At 41.6% G+C, this 15,643-nt stretch overlaps 2 protein-coding genes across 2 annotated transcripts in view; both read right to left on the bottom strand.

Annotated features, from left to right (window-relative positions):
* LOC103377028 (cyclic nucleotide-gated cation channel beta-3-like) overlaps positions 1–5,922 on the bottom strand; it is a 91,021-nt gene extending 85,099 nt beyond the window's left edge. Inside the window, exons 1-2 of the mRNA XM_025054575.1 lie at positions 4,409–5,922; positions 2,448–2,561 (exon numbers count right to left, since the gene is read on the bottom strand). The gene's annotated coding sequence lies outside the window, so the exon portion shown is untranslated. The remainder of the gene's footprint in view (positions 1–2,447; positions 2,562–4,408) is intronic.
* Positions 5,923–8,411: 2,489 nt separating this feature from the next.
* The window catches only part of mmp16a (matrix metallopeptidase 16a (membrane-inserted)), a gene marked incomplete at its 3' end in the record, with an annotated part of 97,824 nt that continues 90,592 nt past the window's right edge, over positions 8,412–15,643 (bottom strand). The window contains exons 10-12 of the mRNA XM_025054684.1: positions 14,467–14,617; positions 13,421–13,536; positions 8,412–8,722 (exon numbers count right to left, since the gene is read on the bottom strand). Of these exons, the coding sequence (XP_024910452.1) occupies positions 8,412–8,722; positions 13,421–13,536; positions 14,467–14,617 (578 nt within the window). The remainder of the gene's footprint in view (positions 8,723–13,420; positions 13,537–14,466; positions 14,618–15,643) is intronic.

Genomic DNA, 15,643 nt, shown 5'->3' with positions numbered 1-15,643 from the left:
ATATATATATATAAATGTATATATAAACATATATAGAGAGATATACACATATATAATAAACATAAATATACACATATATACACATATATATAAACATATATAAACATATATATACATATATACATATATAAATACATACATATATACATATATATACATATATATATACTGTATATATAGTGACCTTTCTGACTTTTCTATGAGCATTCACTGTATTCCCTACTACTGTAAATAGCTTGGCATTATAACAATCCAACTACAATGCAATACAACCGGCGAAGCCACCTATAGCCGCGTATATCGCCGCGTGACGACATTCTTGTCCGCTCGTTCCCGTACGACCTACTTGGCGAGTTTTAATGCTGTACGTCGAAATGATGGAACAAATCTTTCTAAATAAATTTGTTGCAGACGGAGACATAACCACGATTTCCTAAAGTCCTCGTCTACAAAAAAAAGCATCGAGTGGTGGATGATTATTTTTCCATGTGCTTTTCACACAATTTTCAAACAAAACTGGGATCTTCTGTTACATAACAGAAACACGTCTCCCTGAATTCTCTATTCAGTGTTTTCCACATTCAGCGTTAAAGATTACTCGCAAGAACATGGAAAATAAATCACGCCGACTGGCCCGTAATCAGCATTCCCTTCTAAAGCGAGAGGATGGATTCGGTTGGGAAAATGCAAATCCGCTTTGTCTTTTTGGTGGGCTAGTTGATCTGATTTCCAGAACAGATGCTCGTGGCGCCCACAAGAGAAAGGAAAATCCCCATAAATGTCTGGCCAGTTCAGGTATAAAGCTTAACATCTGATATAAACATGATTTTTTTTTTTTCAGCGCTGGGTTTTATTGCTGTGGCTTACAGTTACTGTTTTCCAGCTTGTTACTTGTTACAGCACGGAGCAGACAGGTACAAGTGTTGGGTTGTTTGTACAGCACCAGCTGAACACCATTCGGTTTAATGTGGGGATAAAATATATTGCGGTTCTTTATTGTTATTCTTAAAAAAAAAAAAACAGGAACATAGCACAAAGCTCCAGTTCCAGGTTGTTTGCAGGTGTATCTGATACTCACAATGGCTGATACGTAGTAACGATGTTTCCTGAGGTAGTAAAATCAATGAAACTTGAACATCAAAATACTTAAAAATGAAACCTTCACAGGCCGCCGATCGCGTCGCGGCAGAAACTACAGTAAAAAGAAAGAAAAACAAGAGCAGGATATAGAAGATTTCTGGTCAAAACACTGCTCAGTGTGATGTTTTTTGGATACATGGAGGACGGCGGAGGTCTGAAAACGGTCCTCGTCTTAATTTGCAGACTGAGAAACAAAGCAGCATGAGGAGACAGCTGTATTTCCAAACGAGTATACCTGTGGCATCGACACATATCATTTACACCTCGGCACTGATACAGTGCCAGTCTGCATATTTCATCTGCGCATACAGTGAACGAGAGACAGGGGAAGAGCTGGTGCTCCTGCGGCCGACCAATCAATGGAGTGATTAATGAAGCTAATTTCACCTGGACACTGCGGATCATTACCTCCTGCTCTCCGTCTCCCCATTCACTCTTCTGTCTTTATGGAAGCCAGAGTGGATAATGCGCTCGCTTCACAAATGAGAGCCCTGCGGTCGCACGAAGGACAGTGGAGGGTGAGGCAGTGGACGCCAGTCACCTGAGACTGCAGCCTGGGCACTGCAGGGAGGGGTGATTTTCAACACTAAATCAGCCGTAATAAGGTCAAAGCAAACTTTAGTCTTTAGTCGAACGAAAACAAAAATATAAATACAGGGGGGTCCCTGGTATTCAACGTCATCCATCGCCTTACAGGATTTGAGAGTGAACCATTTAGTGAAATCAGTCTGTGCTTAATTTATCTGGGAAAACACCCCACTGATAAATACCAAACCGACTGGAGCAAATCAGGACACAGCAGTGGCCTTCACTAACCAGAGAGGTTATTATTCTGTCTTGTTTGCATGGCTATTTTAAGCTTCAAAATGCAGTGATTGCATGTTCTGTCTAGGCTTTTTTTTACCAAGATGATGGCTGCCAGTTAGCTGTTCCACATGCAAATGTCTCCCCTCCACTGCTCTGGTTTGTCGAGTAGTACATTTGAGTTACCACTGTAAGCAAACTAGTGATCTGAACAGGCTCGTGTCTGTAATTTCTTTTTAAATACAAGATTTCAGGCGTTTGTTTTTAGAAAGGCTAAAATAAGACACTACCTCCCTCTACATTCTTCGTACTCATTGCCCTAACATGGGGAGGAAAAAATTAACTTTATGGAGAATTAAATTAGAATGTTCATAATACAGTAAGGGGCAGTCCAAAAATAACATAGCAATTGGGAATTAGGTTAATGGGGAAGCTAATTAAGGATGGAATGGCGGATAGTTTTTTTTTGTCCCAGTATTTCATCCTTGTTCTGGACCACTGACCTGTCAATGATTCTCGCTGCCTTTCGCTCGATGTCTGATGGAATTGCCTCCAGCTTCCCCTGTGACCATGGACGGGATTAGCCAGCTAGGATGAATGAATGGGTTTTGCTAAACCTGCAAAAAAAGACAAACAAAAAAACAAACTGATCGTCTGAACTCAGGTCAAAGTCAACATAAGATCAGAGTGTCTTCTCTAAACCGGGGTGAACTCAAGATCATCCCACAACATCACTGAAAAAAAACACTTTATCTTTGAGCTGGTTCAGTAAAAAACATTGTACAGTGGAGCTCCCTCCTGAGACTGTGCATTGAAATAAAGACGAAAATGGGAAGACTCCTGCGAGGGAGGTTTTCTTTTTTTTTCTCCCCCACAGTTCAATCCCAGAAAACCTGATCTAGTGACCTGTGAAGGAGAAACCCAGAGAAAAAGGTTTAGCCATATATATGGCTCTATTGAAAAAATAGCTCTATTGCCTTATTAACCTTAGAACTTGCCAGCAGTGAACCTGATAAGAATTCATTTGTCACTTTCTGTCCTTTTTTGTTAATAGTGGCATTCAACATCTTGATATGCCAAAAATAGGATATGAGGGTTGGTTTTATCCTCTTTTTTACAACAATATATTAGAAAAAAAGAATGACTCGTTGTATGCTCTGAAATACAGTAAATATACAATGTTTATCAAACATCCATAGGGCTGGGTATTGTTAAGAATCTCACAATTCGATTTTGATTCTTTCAATCACAATTCGATTCAATATCGATTCAGTATCACGTAGAAATACACAAACAATTCATTAGCGTACCAGAGAATGTTTTAAAGATGAACAGCTAGGATATAACATAGCATTTGAGCAACAAAACATCTGAAAAAGTCTTAAAATATATTTATAAAATATTTCCCAGTGTACCCAGAATAGTCAATGTTATTGTTTTGTTTTAAATCTAAATGTGCAATGTGTTCAAAGCACGTTGACCTGCAAAAATCCAGAAAAAGACTCTTACGACATACGTTTTTCTTCTATCCCTAGGGGGAAATGTAGACTATACAACTATTCTGCGATTCTTTAAAGGTTTTATGAGTTAAGTGTGAAACCGATGAACAGATGGGTTCTAAATCTAAATCACCTTGGTATCTGTATTTCATTAGACACAGTAGCATCATGTCTGAAACTCCATATTTGTTTAAACAAACATAGACATAGCAGGAACAGCAGACTACAATATCAGGGAGCCAGTGAAGATAGAACAAAGAATTTATTATAATCTAACGTCTTATCTTTGATGGTAAGGATAAAGGTAAGGTACAGTAAAATATACAGCGTGAACACACTTTCGGTAACATCAATGCTGGCGCCGTTGAATTTAAAGCTTTCAGACACCACAGGGAGAATGTAAACAATAGTCAGCAATTAATATATTTATATAGCTATACTGTATATATATATATAAATATAACATGGTTGCTTTCCAATATATCACGTAACGTCTCTTTGGACTGTCTGGAATGTGGAATGAAAACACACGGACTGTTGCTATATCTCTGTACAGACCAATGTGAACAGGCAGCGCAGTGTCAATGCTTATATTTTAGATTAACGAGCGTGACGATGTGTTTGAGTGTCTCTACAAAGAGGTAGTTCCAGGGCTGCCAAAATGTGTCAATGGTAGTACAATTACATGAATAGAGATGTAATGTTGTTTTTTTTTCTGTTACATTTACTAGAGTAAGAATAAAAATCACTTTGAAGTTTAAAGTTACATTTACTAGAGTAAGAATAAAAAAACACTTTGTTTGATTTAGCTAGCAGTTAGCAACAGAGCATTCGTTCGTGTTCTGGGGCGGGGGGGGTCGACGCCAGCTTTAATACGGATAACACACACGATATTCCTCACTCTTTTTTCACGTACATCCACTAAACAATACTCACAACTCGGTGTGTTTGCAAAGGGAACATACTTTGTTACTTTAACATTGAAGTTACGACCTGGAGCAGCCGCTACATTCAGGTGCAAGCAGCGGAAGCCGGTTTCCGTAACTTCCGCATCCGGATTCCGTTAACCCAGCTTCGCGGGCTTAAATAGTCACGTGACTATAGTATGACGTTTTAACATTTAAAGGCTAAGCTGGATATGTATTGCAGATGCCACTAACTCAGTTTTGCCTCGTCAAAAAGAAAATTTCGGATATCCGCAACGACATTGTTCCAATCCGTAATTGTCATTTTAGATATCCACAACGACATTTTTCCCAGGGCAAATGACGTCACCTTTGCCATTCATTTGATTGGGGTTTTATAATTACAGATATTCACAATTCATTTGTACAGAACAAGGTCCCTGTCCCTAACGTCATGACTCTTTTTTCAGACACAAACATGTTGACGTGTAGTAACACTTTACACTCCACACTAAATAGAACACTGCACCGTGGCAACATGAAAACGCCTACCCCACCCACACAGAGGCTGTGTCCTCAGATTTGTGAGCAAAGGTCCGCTGCAAAACACCGGTAAAAATCCATTAATCTCTTTGAGTGTCTTTTTATGCGCCGTCATTAGGGTCAAGGCAAAAGTTTGACCCCCTGCGGAACCTCGACAAGCTTCTAGGAGCTCCTGTGCGCTTGCTGCTCCATGAACAGCACAGGATATATGGGCCTTTACCTCAAAGGGGCCATTAGGCAGCACGGGTTAAACGAAAATGTATTTCTCCGGTTCACGTTGTGATTACTCACATTTGAAGCCACAGCGGGAGCAGCAGCTGGGAGGCAGGGGGAGGGGGGCGACGTGGTCAGGTGTAGTGCAGGTGGGTTAAAGCACCGGTGCCTCAACCTGGCAGGTGCGAAAGAGCGGCAGGGACCGAAAAAACTTTTTTCACTCACACACCCGCTCCCTGCAGAGAAAGACTTTATGTCTCAACTGCTTGTGACACTGCTGGTTGTCTGGTATGTAGTGTATACATAGTGCTGGGAAGTGTGAGTGAGAACAGTCCCACACAGTCTATATTTACAGAGATGGAGGGAGAAGATAATGAGACAGAGCCCGAGGAAAAGACCAGCAGTCTAAACATAGTCCAACATATAACATCTTCTCAGCCTCAAAGTAGAAAGGCAATTTTACCATGGCACAGGCCTGTGATGAGAACCAAAGATGTGTTATTCCAAGGAGTGTAATTTCAATTCAACGTAGACACACACGGGCCGCAGTCGGTAAACTGGTTTCACCCTGCTGTCTCTCGTCAGTGACTATGATTCAGGGCAGTGCTAAACTAAGCCCCAAAGAAAGTGAAAACAGCTCCCGTTTTTCCACGATTAATGTCAGGGCCCCGTCGCTGGGATCCAGCGTTCGAGGCTCGGATTTTATCGCATCAAGACAGTCCGGTTGCTCAGTATTGGATGTGTCATGTTCTGTTGGTTTAACCTATATTTAAGTTCATGTAAGACATGTAATTTTAAATATGGGTTCAAGTGGGGACAACGTTCCTTGTACAGAACTGGGATCATTTTAGGAATCTTTCGAACTTAGATGGCTGTTTGACTTGACTCACTCTGCACAGGCCTACACCAGGGGTGTCCACATTTTTTGGCTAGGGAGCTACTATTCACATGACCACGCTAAAGTGATGTCCCTACATTATAAAACGTTAAATATATATTTACACTACATTATAAAACGTTAAATATATATTGACACATATAAACTGAACATACTTTAAATATACATTATATGTTGAAGTCGTGTGAAACATATGTATCTGTATTACACAGTATGATTAAATCATTACAGCATATGGTCACTACTACATACTACTATAGAATTTATATACTGTGTCAATGGTACATATAGACATCTGTTAGCCGTGGCTAACAGATTTCTACACCTCTATACCATCATAGATGTTCTTATTTACTCTATTTTCCGGAGTATAAGTCGCACTTTTTTTCATCCTTTAGCTGGGTTTGTTACTTATACTCAGGTGCGACTTACTGTATATATTAAAATATATATTTTCACATGTGTTATTTTCGCTCTGACAGCCGCTAGAGCGCACTCTAGCCGGCTAGCGCGACTTATACTCCGAAGCAACACACACACAAAAAAAAAAAATCTTGACCAAAACTTGACTGATTTTTGTGGTGTGCGGTGATCAAGACGGACACAAACATAAAAAAGGTGAAAGGACACAAACGTGTTTGAACAGCTGGTTGGTGATTGAGACCAGTTTTATTTGCCATCAGATCTCACAAAGATGTACCACCTGACTTTATTTTTCCTTAGTACCTGGAGGTAGGGGGGAGAAGGGGGGGTGTGGTTACACATAAAATGTACAAAAATAAATGCAAACAGTATTTCTCGAAAGAGGGGCACCGAAGCCATGTACTGTAGAGCCGGACCCATGATACAGTAAATGCTTGCATGCACATCGACACAGGCACTGATCTCGACTTGGGTGTCTTAACTTTGCGGGTCCTTAGTCTGGAAATCGTAGGCTCTCTGAAACAAGGCAGTCAACAGAAAAGAAAAGAAAAAAAAAAAAAAAAAAAAGTCCATCCAGATACATGAAAGCGTACAGAATGAGCAGTTTAATGCACGTGTTTTCATACTGAGGGATATGGGCCACGGACGTGAAATAGAAACTACATCAGCAAATCCGTTTAACAAAAAAAAAACAAAAAAAACAAAAACTGTCAAGCTCTTGATGAGTCTGTGTCGCACGAAATTAATAACAGGAACACTCAAAAATAGTGGCTTGTCTCCAGCACCTTCCAACATCTTTATACAATACAGTACATTTCTCTCACTGCAGGCGGATCCTTCCGTGTTTCTTCTTCTTCTTCTTCTTCTTCTTTTTATCCAGAGCAGCTCAGCAAACCAGTGCTGACGTCTCTGGGTAACGTAATAAAATACAGAAATACTCGTCACGAGAAGCTGCCGTTCATCCTCGTCACAAGCGAACGAATAAACAACGGTATGATTAAAAAAAAAAATCAAAAAAAAAAATCACTAAAAACAGCAAAACCAAGCACAAGTATGATCTATACTGTAATTAAGGCGAGTTAAAATATTGCAGAATAAATTGGCCCCTGTGTCTCAGACAGACTGCCACAACAGTCAAAGGTCAACCCTTAATCTTCGAAAAATGATCCAGAGAAGGGAAGAAAAAAATAAAAATAAAGGTGATCCTCTTTGAAGAGAAATAGATTTTATTTGGTTTGGTTTGGTCTCTTCTTCGGGAGTGTTTTAAAGGGAACAGTGAGGACCTCGGTCGACTGTTTAGAAAACCAAAAGTAAACAGAAACGGGAGCGGGGATCGGTAATGTAGTGTTTAACTGAGACTTCTTTTTCTCTTCAGCACACAGTCAAGCGCGCGCGTGTTTGTGTGTTTGTGTGAGTGAGTGGGGAGGAAACAAGGGCACCAAGATTAGTAAATACAAAACTGCAGTTTAATCATCAACCTGATATGACAGATGCAGATGCAGTGTCCTCCTGAAAACGTCTTCCTTTGGAGCAGGAGCAAAAGAACAAAAAAAAAAAAAAAAAAAGGAAGGAGACAGGAAGTCAAGTATCCGAAATACAAAGTGAAGCCAACCTGCGTTGATTTGCCTTTTGTTTTTGTTTTTGTTTTTTTTCAAAGTAAGGGTATCTCTGGTAAAGCCCCCGTCCCCACCCCCTGCAAAGTAAGTGACCCCGGCCCTGGTTTGTTAAAAAGGCTTGGGCTTAAGCAGAGTTTTAGTTCAATCCTGCAGGGGCTGCAGACAGGCTGTCAGGCTGTGCCTGTGGGTCAGAACAAGGCCATAAGAATCACCCTAACGCTCCTGGGGAGCGAGTGGCTGCGTGTTGTACTAAAGGTGTCCAGAGTCCACTCACCTCCTCTGCGTGAAAGTGGGGCTGCCATTCTGGGTTTTTTTTTGTTGTTGTTGTTGTTTTTTGTTTGTCTTGTTTTTTGTTTTTTTTTGCCAGTCTCTTGCAGTACAGTATGTGCCGCGGCGTGCCCTTCCTCTTGAATTGCACCACGGTGTAAACTAGCACCAGCAGGCACAGAGCCAGCACGCAGGGAATGACGATGGCGACGGCCTTCACCGTGTTGGCCTCGTTGTCCAGCTCGATCACCACGCCGGAGTTGCCGTCGTCCGCCGGCGGGCGCCCCGGGTCGATGGGCATCAGCTCGCAGCCCATGAAGTCCTTGAGGATGGAGCGCGGGTAGCCTGGGTCGACCCGAAGGAACTGGTTGTTAAACTTCCAGTACTCCTTTCCCTTGTAGAAGTAGGTGAAACCTGGGGAAGTACAAGGAGAAAGACGTAAAGTGACGTCCAGAGGTTTTTTTTTCTTTTCAGTACTTTGTAAAACTGTTGGCAATTGGTAACATTTGGATTCAAACTGTATATATGGATTGAATATGATTAGTTTTTAGACAGTAACTTCCATTTTATATTCAGGGTATGACACATGTAGATATATACTGTACATATGCACATATATACAGAAGATAGAAAATATATATATACATATATCTATATATGTAAATAAAAACAAATATATACACATCTATACTTACATAAATATATATATAAAAACATAAATATATACACATACATACATACATACATAAATATATACATATATTTTTATATATATATATATATATATTTGTAGTATAATTGTATGTATCTACAATGACCGTTAACTCTATCACATCTTATCTTAAATACAGTATTAAGGTATATTTTTTAAAATAGTGGATCAAGTTCACACTTTTTTCCCCCTCTCGTCTACTCTAGACTTCTTTACACCATTCATTCTTTCTCTCTGTCGTAGTAAAACCGTTACGATTCTCTGTGCTCTCTGTCGTTTTCTTCCTGCGGCTCCATGTCCAACGTCTATCAACCAATTCATCCAAAACCTCAAAAACATTCGGACTTAGCAGTGCGTCCGGGCAGAGGATTCCTAATCCTTATTATCCTGGTCACTCTTAATAAAAATCTCAGAATCTTTAAGACTTTGCTGAGCCTCATGTCTTCCAATCAATACTACAGTATCCATCAATTTGTTATATTTCAATCCAAGTTAGGGGTGTTGCGATCGATAGAAAAATTCTGGCCCTTTGACAAATATATTTGGTTACCTTTGCTATAGATCAAGGGTGTCAAACATAAGGCCCAAGGGCCAAAACCAGCCCGCTAGCGGGCTCAACACGGCCCGCTTGATAAAAGTGAAAAAGTTAGTATGTATGTTTTGTCAAATATTTCGTAAAATATGAATACTTTCTAATATACTTGTACTTCTTTGCATGACAACAAAAGGGGAAAAACATGGACTTATTGTAATTTATAGGTAATTATGTTATAATTGTACTGGTCCGGCCCATCTATCTAATGACATTTGATAGGGCTGCTAATATACTTGTACTTCTTTGCATGACAGCAAAGTGGAAAAACATCCCTGCTTTAGATGTTCGACAGCAAACGTCCACCCGATGCAGGGATGGACGTCATTAAAGTTAGTTTACGTGGGTGGAGCTGAGCAGACGTCCCGTTCAGACTTCCCATTTTTGTTACTATTTTAAAAACACTAACTAAAACTTTTCCTCCTAACCACAGGGTGACGACTCGCCGCACCTTTAATCTGCATCTCCTCTCAGGCCTGGGTTTTCCTACGACTGTCCCTGAGGACTAATTACATCTGGTCATAGAAGAGTAAACACAACAACCAGGGAACCAAAGCCCACGGCTCACGTCAGACAACGGCGTGACACAAGTGTCACCGGGAGACGAGCTTGCCGCCGCGGCGTTCGGCGGCGAGCGTCGTACGACTTAATGAATTCACTGACAAGCCGTGAGCGTCGCTCTTCACGTGGAGAGGTGAATTGAGTTTACCTAGCGCTGCGGCGTCAGCTCGGAAGAACTGCGGATCAGAGGAGGAGGAGGGATGAACATCTGTCCTTTACGTTGCTCTATTTATTCCTACGTTGTTTACTCGGTCGGTACAAATAAATCTTTTTAAAGCAATGTCGTCTATCATTTGGACAGTACCTCGGCTCCCCGCCACTCACTAATTTCACAGGCAGAAGACTTTAAACGGGAGGGGATTTTGTTTGGTCACTGATGGTTAAGACCCTAACCCTGTCATTACTTTCCCGAACGGCATTTTGAAGTCTAAAAATTGTAGATTTTGCAGGGGTTTTTTTTGTGGACAGTAGTTTCCTCCACTTTCATATGGGTAAGTTATTTGAAGCCCTCGTTTTCAAAAAATGACTCCTTTAATTAATTTTTGACTGCCAGCTAACCGCCCCCGCACAAGTTTGTGAAATGTCCTAGCGCTATTTGTACAATAATTTAATACGTACAAGAGTGCACTCAACAAATGACAACACAATTAAATGTTTTCAACCGGTGATTAGATCAGATGATTTATTGAGAACATTTTTCCAGATAGCCCCTACAGGCCTTCTGTGGTAGCACACCCTAAGATGTGGCATTAAAAACGTAGATAACGTCGACACATTCACAGCTATCGCTTTGATCGTTTATCTGTGCAACCACTGTACGATTTGCTGGCATCGGCATTCTGCATACAATCCCCGTGATTATTGAAATAGATTACTAAAATTAGCCGCAATGCTGCCATCTAGTGGCTTTCACTTTCACATGCAGCCGTTTTTCCCCCCAAAAAATATTTTAAGACACACATCATTTTGCGAAACCAAGGCATTGCGTTATCAGGTTTTCATTATCGGAGGGAAAACGATTCTTGCCGATATGACGATAATTATGCTAATATCGATATCCGATATCATCGGACATCTCTAAAAAGTATAGATCTGTGGATTTTTCCCAAAGAGGTACAGTTACAAATTTATCATGTCCCCCAAGAGGGACACGACCCCAGTTTGGGAAGCTCTATTTTAGACAAAAAATAAAGTTAGTGGGAGAGAGAGATGTGTTTGTATCATGGATATTTTTCGGATTATGCTAATAAAGCAAATATGAGTGGATTTCTAACATTTGTACGTTTCATATTATAGCAAAATACTACAAATTCCTCCTTTATTAAGGTACGCCTTTTAAAAGAGTACATTTATTTTTTATTTTCCTGCCTTCAGCCAACAGGACAGGAAGATGGTACAGCGTGTAAACGATGCCTGAAAAAGCCGCGCGCGACGTTCAAGCTCCTCTCTCATTCACTGGTCACAATTCGACCTTCTTTCCTCTAATCTATTATTCATGTATTCTTTTTGTGTGGAAAATGAGGAGACACACTCCAAACTCGGAGTCAGATGGTTAAATAACCAGAGGGCATCTTATATCAGCGAGGGAAAGATGTTCGTAGAGAGGGCGTGAAGAAGTGCGGGGGAAAAAAAAAAGTTTGAAGTCTTAAGCATTTAAGAACTTGACCAGACAACGTCAAATAACTCGGAACTGAGAGTTTTCAAAGACTCTCAGTTCGTGTCTTGAGGAGAGCGAGATGTCGAGTACTCGGTCGTTTCAGCTACTGCGACGGCGGGTAGGTCTGCGATGGACGAGAGAAAATAGTAGAATCAGGTGTTTATAGATCGATAGAAGTGAGACATTTGGCTGGGGCTGCGCAATTAATCAAATTTGGATTTTTGGCTCCAAGTGATCGCAATAACACTGTGGTTGCAGATTATTATTATCACATTTTTATTACCACATTGCGCTCTCCGAGTATACTTTTATGCTGCCATACTCGGCGGTTTTGTTTTAAAAAGTCAGCGCTTTGCAGATATGTATGTGGATATATTTATGTATTATTTGGAATTCATTAATATAGGCTTTATGTTGTATTTATATTCAATACTTTTTAAAAAAATATTCTATTTGTATATTATTTTATTTTGTGTATTTCATATGCTAAACTGGTATATTTTGAAAGTAAACTACATCTCTGCTCTTATTCACTTTTTTGTTATACTTGAATATTAGAATATATTGATATATTTGAATATATTGACCCGAGAGCGATTGTGTTTTTAACTGTGATTTCAATGTAGATCATAACGACTGTGACGACCAATTACAAAAAAAAAAAAAAAAGTTAGCCTCACGGCATCATTTGTTCCCCACACGACGCCTTTCGAGCTCTCGGGCAGAGCTCGGCTGACGACGGCGATCAGCTCCTGGGATTTTTGTGTTGGCAACCTGGCAGCAACAGCTTCTGCCACACTTTAACAACCGCATTCTGAACGCCGACACTCGGGCCTTGCGACGAGCGTGACAGTATGGGCGGGTGGGGGTTGACACAGGCCAGGCTGTTGTGGGTGAGAGTTAGGTCAGTATCGCCCTCGGGTCCTCCCACTCTCGAAACGCATTGCCTCACAATGTGTCATCCAACCCTGTTATGTCTGCCTATCTAGGTCAGTGTTATGAGCAAGAAGCCGCTGCGCGCACTCTGTCTGCGCGAGCGGCCGCCACGCTAAACAAACGGCCCGACACATGCGGGGAAGGAAAAAAACACCAAACATCCTTATGGATTTCAATTCACGCTCCGTGTTCTGACTGATGCCCGCTCCATCTGGCCAGTACGAGGAGACACGCCCAGCTACAGCTCTGGCCTCATGTTTCCTCTGCAGATGGCTCGAGTGCTGAGCGCCACCTGTCCTGTTTTTTCCGACCTCGGAGCTGCCAAGACCAGGTCCAAAGCCACCTGACAGGAGCATCCAATGGGATGAGCTTCTCCGCTCCTCGCTCTAACTGATTGTCCAATGGTACGCCTTTTGGGAGGCGTGAAATTAACCTTCCCTTTTCTGGCAAGGCCAGCCGCCTTTGACAGAAATAAGCCCCCAGCGGTGGTCTTGTCCTTTCTGCTTCCTACAAATCCTGCTTTAAACACCGAATTGACCGACTATCTTTTGAAATACGAAAGGTTTTGCTACAGCTACATGACAGTCGCTTTACGGAAAAAACGGGAGCTGATTGTAATCAATGCCTCCCTGGTTGTACTCCAGCAAATCCTACCGTTGACTTTGTCGACGAAGGCCCCCTGGGGTGAGTCAGGCACGCCTCTCCACACTGTGATTGGTTTGGGATACCCGGGGTCCATGGTTCTTGTATCCTCATTGTAGCGCCAGTATCTACAGCAGAGCAATAAAACAAAAAAAAAGACAAAATGGACCTTTAGTTTCTAATAAAAAAATAAATAAATAAAAGAAAAGACAGAATGGACCTTTAGTTTCTTCTTTTTTCTTTTTACACCAATATTTCTGTCAGATCTATCTCCTCCTCTGCTTCCCATTATGTTTTAATATATAGGGTTGAATTCAAGTTTCTGTCATGCTAACCTTTAGTCTTCTAATGGTAGCGAATTATAGGCGTCCCGGAGAGAAGAATTATATTAGTTTGAATATATAAATTTGACGTAATGACACTTCTTTAAAGAGGTATGACCAGCTTCAGTCCAGTAAGCCAGATAAAAAAAGACATGAGTGATACAATCTAAGGAGTGTGTCACAACAGTGGTACGTGTCATTGAACCAAACACAGCACAGTTGATTGTCCAGCTTTACTAAGAATAATCGTAATAATAGTTATAATAAAACACAGGTACATGCTAAACCAGGCAAGAGCAAACTAAGGCCCGGGGGCCGGATGCAGCCCGTTTAGCTTTGTAATCCGGCCCGCAGAATTTATCCAACCAATATACCAAATAATATAATTGGTTTGTATTGTGATTATACTTTTGCCTTTTCCTTTCAATGCCCACATTTTCCCTTTAGATGGCGTAGAGAAGGCTAGTTCACACCAAAGCTTCATGTATCTGATCCTGACCCGGCCCCCGACCCCGTCAAATTTTAGGACGAATTTTTGTCCGCGAGTCAAAACGTTTGCCCACGCCCATGCTAGCCTGATTTGTTTTTACGCGGATTTTCCCGACAGCGAGGACGTGAGGGTGCACGCAGTCTCGTCTTAATTAGGATTGGTTGATGTCAATAGCTGATGTTGAGCGCTGTACAAGTCGGTAACGGTTGGAACCGAACTTTACGCGGATCTCCGTTTACACCCACCTGTCGCCTTTAAAGAAATAGGTCTTGGACACGTCCTCCCACCACACCGCCGTCTCAATGCTCTGGGCAGGCATGCCATGGCCAAACTGGGTGATGTCCTTGGGGTAGCCAGGCTGCAGCACGGTGTCCTTAAACACCCAGAACTGCTGTCCTGCCCACAGAAAAAGAAAGAGAAAGAGAGAGAGAGAGAGAGGAAAATAAATTAGCAGGGCCGCAAGTCACGGCAGGGATTACCCTCCAGGAGCTGAAGACATGACAAGGGCAGACTGTAACAAACAGCAGGCAATAACCCGCTGCCTTGTTTTACATTATTTGATGCTGACATTTGCCTCATTGAAAGCAGGGCACGGATTAAGAGATTAGTTCTCCTTGCCCTTGCTCCGAGGCTGTCGCAAACTGTTCATTTCGGTTCTTTAACATGCCACAGGCATCGGAGCGCGGAGACATGGCCCAACACTTCTAACTTTGCAGTTCATGTCAAGTTTTGACGTGTTCTTCTCCTACATGTATGTATATTTTTTTGAGTCTTTCCCTTCATCCTCTACTCCACCTTTTTTTTCCCCCCAACAAGTGCTGGGTTTTTTTTTTATCCTCTACTCCACCTTTTTTTTCCCCCAACAAGTGCTGGGGTTTTTTTTTTTTTCTCTGCTTCCTTTGCTGTCAGCAGATTACGCAGCGTGATTCCAACACGGCGTGACCTCAGGAAGTGCTCTTCTTCGTCACTGGCGAGAAAGAGTGCACAGGAAAGGGAGTGGGGGTAGAGGAGTGTTTAGGAGCGTAGAAAAGGATCAGGGAAAGTTGAATGACTGAGTTGGCAACGAAACGAATGTCGTCATGTTACGTAAGTTTTTGGGTTTTTTTTCCCCCGCTCTATATTTATTTGATGTTTTTATCTGATCAAACCATCTGAGGTTCCATGGAAGTTAAAGGGCTGTGTATGCGGCCCTGGCACAGCTGACTCAGGAAAAGTCTCTCCGCTGAGAAGAGGGATGGACGAACGGCCCGAAGACAAACGGCGGTGGGAGCTGCCTCTTTCTGGGAAGGAAATTCCTGTCATCCTGCCTCTTTGTTTTACAATGTAACACTTATTCTGGGTCACACTTCCGTTGGCCTTGTCAAACACACACACACACTTAAAAAAAAAAAAAAAAAAACACCCCCCCCCGGTTTAGACCCC

The sequence above is a fragment of the Cynoglossus semilaevis genome, chromosome 3 (assembly GCF_000523025.1).
Source record: "Cynoglossus semilaevis isolate Cse_v1.0 chromosome 3, Cse_v1.0, whole genome shotgun sequence".
Lineage (NCBI taxonomy): Eukaryota > Metazoa > Chordata > Actinopteri > Pleuronectiformes > Cynoglossidae > Cynoglossus > Cynoglossus semilaevis.
Note: the sequence above shows the minus strand (reverse complement) of the source record. Positions and strands in the feature narration are given on the sequence as shown.